Below are 14,141 nucleotides of genomic sequence, written 5' to 3' on the forward strand. Positions count from 1 at the left end.
CTTCTTTACTTTTGTCTGTCTTAATTTTTCACCCTGTTGCTTTCATTCTGTTCTTTCCTTTATTCTGTCATCTGTCTTTTCTGTCTCGCTTCGCTTCATATTTTCAGTAAAAGACTTGAATATTTCTTGTTTCGTTATTCTGTCAACCTTCCACCCTGTCTGCATAGCGACGTAACTTTCTAGCGCAAGGTGGAGGCGTTACACGTGGGTTAAATGTTATGACCGTGATAATATCGACGGGAACAATGTTAAGGAGATATGAATGGAGTGCGAACTGGCTTCTGCTTCTCTGGAAAGGGGCTAGTGCTGGCTGTCGTGAACACGGCACCCAGTGGGTCTTTGAGTTCCATAAAAGACAGCGAACTTCTTTGACGTAAGCAACTTTCAGCTTCTTAAGAAGGAATCTGCTTCATGTGCTTAGTTAGATATTAGTTAAATATTAGCGAAGATACCTTCAACCAGACAAACCTACTATAATGCCCATCAAGACCATACAAATTTTACGGCCTACTAGAAATAACACCGAAATTACCTGACCGATTTTGTTCAAACTAGGATACTTAAAGTAACGCTAGATTTTTATGTGAGTTAATTTTGTTTATTTTAACTTACGTAAAGACGTAAATTAATTTTTAATGATTTTCTTGAGGTCAAGTTTTAGTAATGCACTGCACATTTTACAGCAAACGAAACACAGAATTTCACGGACACCGAAGGAATAATTTGCTCGTTATTATGAATTATATATATTTTAATTTAGCACATAAGTGAGTTATAGGACAAATGTAAACTGGACTGAAAACCACCCGATTCGTCTCGGTGCTGTCAATGTTGGCCTTCTGGGTTGTGACACCGTGTTTCGGAGGAACCTACAGCCTCCGTCTTCAGAGCTGAAGTGCACTTTACACTCGGCGTTAAAACTCGGGAGACCAACGCCGATATCTTCACCTTCGTGAGAATCTCATATCCCATTTTGTTTCTCTGTTGTTTATAGTCGTACGTCAGAGCTACGAAGTGCAAGTTTACAGAGCCCACGTCCTCCTAGGCAACACTGCCGTACTCCATTGCGTCATACCTGCCTTCGTTAAGGACTACGTAACAGTGACGTCGTGGTTTCGAGACGATACTATCATCCTGCCAGCCCGCGATGACGCCGGTAAGTGAACTGAAGTTTGATCTACGAATAAAGACCTACTTTTACGTACAAGTTTGATAGTTCACACACATTACTCAGAGAGTATTTAATCTTTCGAACTACAAAGAGAGATAGAGGAGACAGTGGAGGACGAACAGTGATAGACATTTAACGGGGGGGGGGGGGGGGATTTTTTCCGTCTACGAAGGTTCCCAGGCAGAGCGCGCTCGTCCTTCTGGGAAAGGTAGTTTGGTAAATAATCTATAAGAATTCCGCCCCTAGTTCATGCTCGTAAGCACATCTCCATTATAAAGGTAAATCGATTTAGGGAAATAATCGCTGTTTATTTTAGGAATAATAAGAATATTCGTCGCCCTGGACCCAGTAACCACTCCAGAAATCTCGGTAGATTTTTACCAGATTACTCGCTGCAACATCCCAGAAGACAGTCATCTTTAGTTATGCTTTTAATCAGCTTTCGTTTTCAGACAGGTTTCATTGTGTGTCTTACACCCTATGACCATTGCTTTATCGGGTTCCAGACAGTGATGTAGTTTTATAGGATCGGATCAACCACAGAGGTGAGTGTGTTCTCAACACCTGATAGGTTTGCTCCGTCGTGATGCGAGTTTTCTGACTTGACGAGTGTGTCTGAGCCGTGAGGTCACTGGTAGCTGTACAGAGCGCAGTCACCCAGCAAACAAGCACTGTGCTTTTTTCTTTATGTCGAGGGTCGGTCCCTCGTGCACGGTTTTGTCCTTCGCCCTGACACTCGGCCTGTGGAAGCGAGTCAGGTATTCTGCGAACCCAGGAAATCCTATTTTTCACGGAATTGGGAGAAGATTCTTTCTTATTTGTTCTGCTACTAGAAAGAATATATGCCATTGTCCACAGACATCTCTTATTCTGAATGTATTTTCCCTCTCTTTCCTTCGTCTCTTTCCTATGAGTTTGGTCTTCTATCAATGTCCCAACAGTACAGAACACGTATTGCCAACATATGAACTACGTACAGTCGCCACCACTCAGTTTACATTTTACACAAAATTAAACTGTGATATAAAATTTTATAGATACAGACTACAAGAGTTACCGGGAGTAATAATTATGATTAGTGAGTTAAATATTATGTCATAGTCTGGGTACAGACATTTTTTTGGGGGGGAGGGCTGTTCAAGAAGACGGAAACGATATTCTCTATCGAAATCTCGGACGAGAAGCAGGAATACTGAAAACAGAACTGCAGGTTAAGTAATTTTGTCCTGGCAGTCGAGTCGTCTTTCTGAACTTGTCGGAAATTGCTTGTCTGTTCTGTATCGATACAATATTTCTTCTCCACTTTAAAATTTTACTTCTTTAGGCTAGTTACCTCTGGTGAACGTGGAATTGGCAATTCCATTCCTTGGGCATGGCAGACGTAAGCTGTCAACCTCTCATCTTCAAAACGCCCCTCACATTTTATTCTGCCAACTACTATCACTTCCAGCATCTTTCATTCCACGTGTAATCCTATCATCTGAACTGAAAACATTTGCTTGTTTCACTTTACTATTCTGCTGTTCGGTGCTTAATATTAGTTTCGTTTTTAGAATACTCTCAACTCCTCGTCCCATATTGAATAATTCTCATGAATGCTTTATTTTGTGTTAAATAACATATCAATAACATTGAAAATAAAACCTTAGCGGTCTCATAAAAGTCGTCGAATTTTTTGACTAGTTGAATGCGCAATTACCTTCTGAGAATCAATTTGCGTCACAGAATTGATTGGTTCTTGTAAGCCACACAATTTACATTGGGGGGAAATAAGATTCATAAGTCTATCCAACTATTTATCTATGTAATAAGTAATCATAATTTTCTGTTAAGGGACTTTGGGCCGAATGGGATACTATTTATGTGCGTTTAATACTTTACTCGTATAGACCTGATCAATTGGTAGAATTTGTTTAGAGATGGAAGGTCTCTTCAAACCTTGTTGTGATGTTACGTTGGATTGAAGGAGACAAAATGACTTGAGTCTGATACAGACAAAGTCTGAAACAAGGGTTCAAAGATGGGACCATAAGTCCCATGAAAAGAAAGATGTAACTCAGAAAGTTGGAAAGACTTGACTTGAAGTCTTCACTCAATCCACCAGCCCTCCGGACGACCACTACAGGAAGCAGATCAACGTCTTTCTTTTACTCCTTTTAAGAGGAAGCTAGACCACAGAATTTAAGCGGGGAATCTGTTTGAATATGAAATTTTATAAACTTTTCCTTCTTGGCAGAATTGACAGTCTGCTGTAGCTGAATAATGTCTAATGATACAGAGCACAAAACTTCGTAGAGTGACCACTACACAAAACAAATAAGAAGAAGTAGAAAAAAATGGCTGTTGGGTGAAAGACTGGATTTTAATTCCAGTCACGGACAATGAATTTTACCTTCATAACCAAGTCCAGATAAGCCGTGTGTCTAGCTCTGAGTCCAATGTGGACCGAGGTTTGTTACATGTAACTCGGTAAACTGATTAGCATATATTATTCCTTTAAAATATGGCTGTCTTCTGTGTTGTAGCGCCGTGTAGTCGGGTAGAAGTTTGCCGACGTTTTAGGGGTCATTGCTTCCTCCACCGTGAGGGCTATCACCCTGATAATGACCTCTGATAGACCTCTAAAACATTGGTAAACTTCTTCTAGACTACTCGCCGCTACAACCCACAACAAAGTCATCTTCGTACTCATCGCCGTGTAAACCTTAATTCCCATTTATGATTTACTAATATTTAAGTAGCAACTTCCGAAAGTCATAATTTTAGAACACGTACACAAAGGTGTGGAACATATTTCGTTAATTTGTCTGTCGCAGGCCTTTACAAAATGTTGTGGTTATTTTGATTTGATACATTTTATAAGGGTCTAAAGGAACTCTTGTAAGTATTTTTTAATATTTCTACAGATACTGATAAAATGTTATCTCACGGACCATCGTTACACATATATTAGACCAAATATGTGTGAGTTTTACTTTATTTATTTCTTCGTATGAATGAACTTATGAGATTGTTTTCATTTCTGACCTTACAGTATGTTTATATGCACCAAAAAGAAAATATTCAAGGAAATTTTTTGTTTCCATGAAGATATATTTTATATAATATTATCATATAGGACGCTGATTTTGAAAAATACATTTATAATAAAATGTCTATTCAAGAGTTTATAGCCTGGAGCGTTGGTTTTCCCTGACATCTAGCGAATGTTTGTTGAGTTTGTAAAGCACGGCCCCCTATTCTCACACAAAGCTTGTACGGCAGGCAGTGGTCAAGCCAACTTCAGAAGTTTAGAAGCCTGTAAATATTATCGTGTATTTCAAAGAATCGTGTCAGTGAATATGGTCGTAAAATACGTTTAATACAAACGCTGTATTTTGAAATTAATTTCTAAAAAAAACTAGTAACCTTTTAAAATTTTTGATCCACAGGACTGCGTTTTAATAAAAAGAAATTCTATAATTTGGAACAAATGTAAATGACACACATTGTTACAGCCATGGGAGCTAATAGACCAAATATTTCTTTTTCTGTAGTTTTATTAATTTGTTTGAGGGAAATCTGTTAGTGACCGGAAAATTGAAAAATTAAACAAACGTTATAAGCATACGTATTTTTTTCACCTCAATAGAAATACCAAACATATTCTAAAAGGCGGGAATTCCATACGAGCGAACATAATGAATTTTCGTACATGAGTTGATAAAAGTATAAAGTAATGTGATGTTATTTAACTGGAAATAAGAAGGAGGAGATGGGAGAAAAGTGCAAGACGAAGAGATACACCACGTGGTGGCAGGTAGAACAAAGAAGGGAGGTTGAGATTGGCGGTGAATTAGCATGCATCGGGAAATCCAGAAAAAGGCAAATAGTTATTCGGCACTTCGGCGTAAGTAGAAGTTTAAACTTAACAGACATTATTTCTTATAATATAATCTGCTTGACTTCAGCGGGCTATTTCTTCTCATCTGTTCCCTTCTCTTATCCCCGTTTCTTCCCTCTACGCCTCATCCCTCTATCATTCCCTCTCTTCACTCGATTACTTTAAACAATTTTCTTCACTTCTCTTATCCTCTCTAATCATCTAAACTCCCCAAATTTCGCTTTCGGAACAATGTCGCATAGGTTGCCAGGTTCCTTTTTTGGCTTCAGTTACATTTAGAGGTGAGCGTCCCTACTCAAAATTCATTTTCAATGGCACCTCGAGGCTCACGTACGTAAAATTTAACGCCTCGTAACGTCGTCCCGTTTATGAAAGTCGCTACGTACATTCGTCGTTAGTTATGTTGCGTCCGTTAGCACACGAAGCCTCGACTGCGGTAAAATTTGCCTCCTTCTGCTGAGGTCGCAACCGAAGACATCGCGACGAAAGATTTCTAGATGCCCATCGTCGGTTTTCTGGGTTCTTCTTCAACGTCACACGGAGACTTAGTACATGCGGTAAATTTTGGCGTCCCTTCAAGACGTCCGGACATGAGGCGTCTCGACCACTGGCGACGACTTTCTAAAGCGTGTCGAAATATATTCCAGTGGCTTCAGTCACATTTCTGGCGTCTTGTCATTGCATCGCGAAGGAAGACGTCGGGACGCTAGGAGTCGGTTTATCAATTCCGTTTCCTTTCTTATTACTTCTTCTCTTATCCTCTATTCTCCCTTCTTCGCCTCTCGTCTCTCCCTTCTCCTTTCGTCTCTTTTCATCTCAAATCTTTTCGTCTCTTCTCTTGTCCCATCTACTCTCTTCTCAAATCCTCTTCAGTTTTCGAATATATTCTCTCCTGTTCTCATTTCTCTTCTCGTCTATTTTCTCTTTTCTTCTCACATCATCTCTTCTCTCATTATTTGGCATAATGACGTTGGCGTAGTGATGAAAATTCTTTTCATCTTATCTTAACCCACTTTCTTTTCTTTTTATCTGTTTAATTCCAAGTTTTGTTTCCATAAATTACAGTCGGAACTGCCGGTTTTTAAAGTGTAATAATCGTGTTTATTCTTGATTCTCCTAAGATTTAAACACGCAGTCCATCGGCCTCCCTAAATGTATCAATGAATACGGCTTCATAGGGCCCGGGTTCTATTCCGCATTATTTAATTATTTCATGTAGTTAATCTTGCTTCGAGACCCTTAGCTGGCAAGTAGCAGGGATAAGTGTCCTAAGGTGCAACAATGACCTCGGATAATTTAATAAAAGTAAGACTCGAGGATGACATGCAGCAGTGATCTTGCGTGATCTGGTGTAAAGTACGCTTTTGAAATGCCTGTGTCCTCCAAAGAGAAACATTTACAATTTCGCTTTTAAACTTGAAGTTGAGAAACACCCAAGGCGCACTAAATGAATTGCTCACGACACTACAAGAGAGGTGTTAGTGTTTTCTAGCCGGTTCTCAGTCAATACAACCCTCATTTCAAATCTTCACTCCGATAAAATAGCAGCGTTCGAATGCGGGTAGCGGATGAGCGAAATTCCAATACCTGACCAGCCGAAGTGATACGATGGTGGAAAGATTCTTTGTTACTTCATTATCAGCCAATTCACTTGCCTTGTTGAAATAAGAATTCTGGCAGCGGAACTCTGTTGAGTGACGGTGTGTTGGCTCCTTAGAGACACCCCACGGCTCATCAGTGCTCCACTGTGCTGTTGGAATGAAAGACGTGGAGGTGATCAGTGGCGTGCAGCTAATGTCGGTTCGTACATTTATTTTGTAGTTTCAATTGTGACATAAGCAAATAAATTAAACAGAGGGACAATTCAGAATTACGAAACATTTTCTTTTCACAGAAAAACTAAATTACGAAAATCCGTAACCATACAAAATTTAGTCATTTGTTAAGGCACCCAAATATTTAGTTTGCTACGGCTTAATTGAATTTACGAAGAAATTAAAATCAGATTAAATTCGGGGAGTGCTTGCTACTATATTGATGCTACATTAAGTAGGATATGAGGTTCTGGCTGCGGTTAGTATGAAGATGGCTGTCTTCCAGGATGTAGCGCTGTGTTGTCTGGTAGAAGGGCGACGCCCTTATGGTGGAGGAGGCAAGGACCCCTGAAACGTTGATAAACTTCTAGAGACAACACAGCGCTACAACCCAAAAGACAACCATCTTATGATGTTACACTGTCCTGTAAGTGTCATTTTTAAGCTTTAATATACCCCGGTGTGTTAAAGTTTAAAATTTCTGACTTTATACTGGATGTCCTATTCTCCAAAAAAATTATTTTCTTACTAAGAGATTAGGCCTAGACATTTCTGCCAAGTGAAAGAATATCATACATTCGATAGAAGTTCATTAAATATTTTCTGCCGTACTTCAAATATCGTGACAAATCTCAAACGATAATACTTCCGTGCATAATAAATGATGTGTCTCGTTATACGCGCTTTATCTGACCATGGTTTTATTTTAGAATCATGAGTGCCTCAATATCTTATCCGCGGTCATGATAGAAGATGTCAGGGAAATTACAAATTAAGGCCACCCATAATGCATAGCTCAGAAAATGTACGGGCATGATATGTTCCTATTGTAGGAGTTTTCGATGTACGCGGAAATTTACAGTAAAGCAGCCCCCGCGTGTAACGAGAGTCACCTGTTCTTAGATATCAGGTGTTAGATTTTGCGAGATTTGTTAAGATATCCTTAACGTTCATTGAACGTCTGGCGCTGTAATTCCAACGGCCCCAAGTAAACAACAGCTAATATTTTCTGAATCTAAAGTACAATGGTTCAAAAGTTTTGCATTGCAAACCCTTTTCTGGAAACTGTGACTCGCCTATCTTGGTTAATAAATAATGATTGAAACCCAAGCAAAATAACCTAAATATAAAATATATTTGCATTCTGAGCTCTTACCTGAAAGAAAATACAACGCATCTCCATTGGTATTATAATTGGCCAATGCAGTTGAACGAAATAATCATAATTTATTTTTGGAACCGTACGACACACATAAAAGCAGTCTTTAGGCAAAATTCAGATTCAGTGACTGTGAATCAGAAGATGATATTTATTACTATCGCCGGGGTTTTGAATTAGTAAAATTATGATTTGCATTTGTTGGGTTTCAGTCGGAACTCTACATGCTTGAAAGAAGATTAATCTTCAACCACATATCCGTCTAAAATTGAGACCTGCTCTAAATCAGTTTCACATGCTTGAAGCAAGAAACAGGAAATACGTGGTAACAGGAAACACATTTCTAGTATCACCTGCCAATATCTTGAGTAACTGAAACATGTTCGTTCTCTTCCTATCGTTCCTAATGAAGTTCTGGTTGAGTAGAGAACACTTCTAGCCCTTTCTCTAACGCACAGTAACAAATTGCTCCTTGCACTGTGTCTGTATTGAGACGTCGGCTTTACTACACAGTCCATCTTTTCATTTTCTCTCGAGCTCCTGTCGGATCAGTGTTTCCAGTGGCGTACTGCACGGTTTTTCTTTACTTTTTCCTACTGCATTACCTCAATGATCTGATAATGCCGGTAACCGCTTCCTTTCAGGCGAAGACGTAGACCACAGGAGTGTTGGAATTCTTAAATTTTTCGATTTAAAATGTTATGTGTTGAAATTTGATATATTATGTTAATTTAATGATATGACTATAACCGGAAGATGACATATCGATGTCGAAATATGTTTTTATGAACGCCAAAACTGATTTATATTTGAAAGGCAAATTGTTATATAGTTAGTTCAAATATATAACGGAATATGATATATACGAAGAACATTGAGCATCAGAAGATTGTACTTTCAGAGGCTAAATGCAGTAAATCCTGTGATGAATTTTCTCTGCTTAGGTGGTCGGTTCGTCGTTACATCTGGCGGTGACCTCCACATAAAGTCGGCGCAGTCATCGGATGGTTCGGTGAGCTATAGTTGCCTCACTCTCCACTCGCTGACCGGTGAGAGACGCCGAAGTGCGCCGGCCAACCTCATGGTCACAGGTGAGGGATTTGTACAGTTCTGATAACATAAATCTCTCACAACGCTTTGTCGTACTTCACACTCAGTTATGTGAGTTACAGAAAAGTGTAGGATTTCGAGATTTTGATGTGTCCAAAAATGACTTTTTTTCCGGATTGTAGCGCCGTTTAGTCTGGGCGATCGCCCTGATGATAAAGGCAGCAAGAACCTCTGAAAAGTTTGTAAACTGCTACCAGACTACACGGCGATACAACCCAGAAGACAGTCAACTACAGGAAAATGATTTTTGACAGAACCGATTGGACAGACACACAACGCAAGTTCGCTTTCTGTCCAGAAAACTCACCTTAGTATGGCGTAACCTGGCAAGTGGCTGCTGCCGTAGTTAAGTATTAAAAATTAGTGTGTACAGAACATTTAAAGTACCTGGTGTGGTTGGGTTAAGACAAAGTTAGTTTAAATAGCCTCGGCATTTACTGACCAGCAGGGTGATTAGCCTATCATTTTCTCAAGAATGACAACTTTATTTAATTATTTATCTGGCTAATGCAGTATTAGAAAAATTCTCAACCCACGTACTTGGTACAATGAATCATAAAACAAGATTCGTCTTTATTGTGATCCAGTGTGTCCCATTACTATCTCCGTATAAATTCTAGTCTGTCATTTTGGAACACACTGTATCTTCCGTCCCTTTTCCACCAATAATTAATCTGTAAGGGAAATACGATCTGACTGGTTGAAATAAACTCTACCTTCCAATGAACCTCTCATCCAAACTCCTGCATCGGTTGTGGATTTTCATTTCCATAATGATGCATTGTCTAAATGAATAATCACTAGGCGAAAAGAGATATCCATTTCCATATATACAGTGCTCATGAACTAACAATAGTGGCTATAATTTAGGAGCTTCGCCCTCCACGTGCATTAGTACAAACAATAAAATATTGCCTTTTTCGGCAAATAGTTCGCATTTCACAGTGTGCAGTGCATCTATGGTTACTGCTTTTCCTGTGATAAGCGAAATAACTGTGAAAATTATTCACCTCTCTTGTTAGGGTTCTCATGGGCTGTAACTTTTTATAATACTAATAACCTCCGTAGGAACATTGGCAGTCTAAAACTAACTCTACGGAGCAGAATTCATCTCCGAAACCTAATCTTCGCTCAGATAATCACGCAAGTCCACATCTCTGATTTAACCAATGTTTCGGCGAAACACACTGTCTCCATCTACAGACACGAGGGCTCCCTACCTGAATCAAAATACAATACTTTTCCATTTTAAAAATTAAGTGATTAATAATCTTTACGCTGACAATCGTAATGATGGTTCTTAGGGTGAGTCCTGAAGATGGATGCACTAATCAGATCTGATAGTCGGTCCGCATTTACCAGATTACATAGAGTAACGTACCAAAAAGATAACCATCGTGAGGACCTGAAATCTTAAAGGCGTAGGGATCTGTTTCAGTTTTCTTTAAGGAAAGTGACTGAGACAGTTAGAATACTCAGGACAGCGTTTACCGGGACTCGATGCTTTGCTGGTGCGAACGAGAAGTGCCAGCGTTGGGCGTGTGAGTGTTATCGCTAATGATGAGATTCGTGTCGTTGCAGATCCTACCGGAAGCATGCCACCGCGTCTCACTCAGAGGAGCGTCACAGTATTGTCTGCAGAACAGGGCGCCGACGTCCATCTAAGTTGCGCTGCCCAGGCTAACCCTCCGCCCACATTCACGTGAGTAAAATTACCATGTCGAGGTCTGAGATTCTCGCTGCATTCAAGTTAGCCTTGAAGATGGTGGCAGTATGTTCCTCCGAAACGTCGGTAACTATCTGAGGTTCTATGCAGTGTCACAACTTAGGGAACCCGACATCGTTCAACTTTCAAAGTTTCGGAGAAATCTAACGCCTCCATGTTCGGTGTAGCTAACCGGAAGGTCGCAGTCCACAATCTCACAGCCTCGAAGATCTAGCCACATCTTTAATATTTGTGCACTTTGAATAAAATTGCATTGCGTTAATGATATTTTAATATTTTGCGCTCCACATTAATAGTTGGGTAGGATAATTCGTTTTAATGCTGCTGGAAATAGAAAGAATGGCTACCACGGTTTGGGTTCTAGTTTATAGTAAACACTGATTAGTATCCTAATTCAATGAAGCTAAGTCTTTCTTGAGAAGTAATTTGTCGCTTTGTTGGTCTGCATATTCCCCGAATTTTAATTGACTGAAGGCTTGTTATCATGTTCAGAAGAGCCAGTACGTATTTGAGTAGAAATGTTTACATTAATTAGCTCTTTTGTGTTATTGTTGCATTACACGCAAGATAAAACACTTAGTATCTGTCTTACATATTTATTACACATATTGGATTAATTTTGATTAAATTTTGGTATTTATTCTAAATTTCACGAAGCGATTTATAATTTGGTGTCTGGTTAGTAAATTATAATCCCCGCGTTACATGAATCCTAGGTGGAATTTTGTACCATTTCTCAGAATCTATGTCTTATTGGCCCTACAGGAAATTTATTTGCAAGTTAAAAATGTATTTCTTAAGTCTAAAACTTTTCTTTCAAATATTTGTGGATGTTATGAATACTTATTGAAATTCTGATCAGCGTATTTTTTTATTCTGCAGTGCAATGTTTGTAGTGTGATTTTCCTTGTAATATACGTTTTGTGCATTAAACACGAAGTTTAGGTTAGGTATCAAAGTAGCGAAGAACTCATTAGAAAAACTCCTTTCAAATACAGCTCTTTGTTGGGCCTATGCCTATGTCATTTGTCTGTCCCCTTTACGTTTTCCTAGTACATTCATCGGATAAGATGTTTTTGGTTATAACTGTGAAGTTACGAAAGGTTTCTAAATCTGTTACATAATATGGACTTCAGTTACTTCCATGCAATGTAATGTGTATACTTTTCCATCACCGTTTATACTCTAACCGTAGGAAGTTTTCATACGACGAAGCTGAAAGATAAATTTCACCAACTTTAATCACCTTCTAATTTTATAAGGTGTTTCTTTTGAGCATAACAGAACTGTGGATTATGTAAACATGGTATAAACTGATGGAAAGCGATACCTGAGGCTACCCTTTGATGTTTAATGTATGGTTATGATATTATTTACAATAACTTAATTAACAGCATTACAGTAACGCTATCTGCCTGGTGAATCGTCAAGTAGCATCAAACTTGATCGGGTGACAGAAGGCTTGTCATTTATCTCAGTAACTCGGTTAACTAATTAACGAAATTTCGTAATTATACATAGAGGTGGCCGTGATCACAGCTGGATCGATCGTACATGAGTGTTCAGCGCGGTACACATAATAGCACTGTCACCACACATGCAGCACAATGTGTATTATCTAGTAAGCCGCAAAGTCGACAACATGGCGGCGTATTGAGGTTATATCAACTCGGCCTTTGATGTAGTGATCATGTTAGCATTTCAGTTTTGTAGGTCTCTCTTGCCATATTTAGTATTGGGTTAGTTGATTGTTACTGTATGTAAAGTTCATTGTTACTAGTATTTGCGGATTCTGTACGATTTATTTGCGTCATGGGACTGAATTTTCTATCAAATATCTATATATAGTATCTTTCAGATGTGGTTATGAATGGTATTCTTTAATTTGTAACTTCCGAAATTTGTTATAAATATCTAAGTCAGAGAATGATAACGTCTCAGAAATAAAGTTCTTCTTTATTTCTGGTGAATTAAACTCCTTGGTCTGTTCTGCCTAAGAATTTACTAATAGAAGAATTTAGTTTATCATAACCTACAAAATTGTTGTTATATTTCAGTGAATAAATTCTAAATTTTACGCATTATGCCCTCTGTTCAATTTCAATACAGAATTAATTAATTTTATTTGTTAATTATCTCTGAGGTCAGAGACTTGCTAACATTTATCTTGAAATAATTTTATTATCTCAGATAAAAATTTCATTCATCTTTCGCGTTTTAAGCTCTCGGGTCCGTTCCGAACCAAAATTCATTGTGAAAGAATATATCTTTTACAAATTTTATAGATATCTACTGACAGAGATAAGTCTAACGGATTACACTCTTTCTACACAACACACAAGTACAGAATATTATTTTGGCATTAAGAAGTATCCGTGAACAAACACGTTTCTTCTTACCTAGCATGTGTTTAAATCTTACTTTATTTTGGTATCAAAATTATTTTTACTGGTTATTAACACATTAATAACTTATCCATTAAGAATGACGGGAAGATCTAATTGGTAAAATACACATTGCCATAGAAATATTCCCTGAGGCCTATAGCAACGAATAATATCTGGAAAAGAGGCTATGCAGTCACATAAATGTTTTAATGTGACTACGTTTTCTCTAACAAATGCAGCAAATTATGAGATTATTCATATGTGTTTGTATAATGCAGTTTAATAGAAAAACAGCTTTATCATTTTAGTTGCATCCATGAAATTTCCACTTAATTTGCTTCTTAAATTTAAATTACCGGTGTAGAGATCTTTAGAGATACGCACTTCCGGTGAGATCAATCACGTGTTAGAAGTCTTAGAATTTGTAACAGATGTCAGTTTCTCACATCGCGCTGTGTTGCAGAAAATCCGAAGACAATTAGAACACTCTGCTCCAAACTTCACCTCTGCTCCAGAGCGCTACCGTTCGGACGTTTTACATATGCATATCTCCCGTGGAATTCACGGGAGATTGACACAAGAAGGAGCCAGATGTGGTTTATCATTGCAAATAAATTGAATGCATTCTAATCTCGAGACTCTCCACGTCGAAGTCGACAGTGTACTTTAATGAAATGCGATCGAGAATTCAGTCTAATCTGGGATTTCAAAGCCGGTTTATTTGCCGTGGTACTGCTGGCCACTCCTCGGACTCAAGGTCAGGCGTTAGAGCTTCAAGTCTCTGGAAGTAATAGGGAGACCAATTTCGTTAAATAACTCCATCTTCAGAAGCCAGCTGTTGCTTATCTTGCGAAGAAATGACCACCGAATGTTCAGCACAGTATTTACCAG

General features: G+C 38.5%; 1 protein-coding gene across 5 annotated transcripts in view; it reads left to right on the forward strand.

Annotated features, from left to right (window-relative positions):
* Nucleotides 1–14,141, forward strand: part of Dscam3 (Down syndrome cell adhesion molecule 3) — a 218,137-nt gene that overhangs the window by 148,713 nt on the left and 55,283 nt on the right. For all 5 annotated transcript variants that reach the window (XM_087350159.1, XM_087350158.1, XM_022081536.2 and 2 more), the window contains 3 exons: nt 995–1,156; nt 8,972–9,118; nt 10,719–10,839. In XM_087350159.1, the coding sequence (XP_087206285.1) occupies nt 995–1,156; nt 8,972–9,118; nt 10,719–10,839 (430 nt within the window). The remainder of the gene's footprint in view (nt 1–994; nt 1,157–8,971; nt 9,119–10,718; nt 10,840–14,141) is intronic.

The sequence above is a fragment of the Zootermopsis nevadensis genome, unplaced genomic scaffold (assembly GCF_977971745.1).
Source record: "Zootermopsis nevadensis isolate Lab colony 2312 unplaced genomic scaffold, Znev_1.0 Znev_ptg000017l, whole genome shotgun sequence".
Lineage (NCBI taxonomy): Eukaryota > Metazoa > Arthropoda > Insecta > Blattodea > Termopsidae > Zootermopsis > Zootermopsis nevadensis.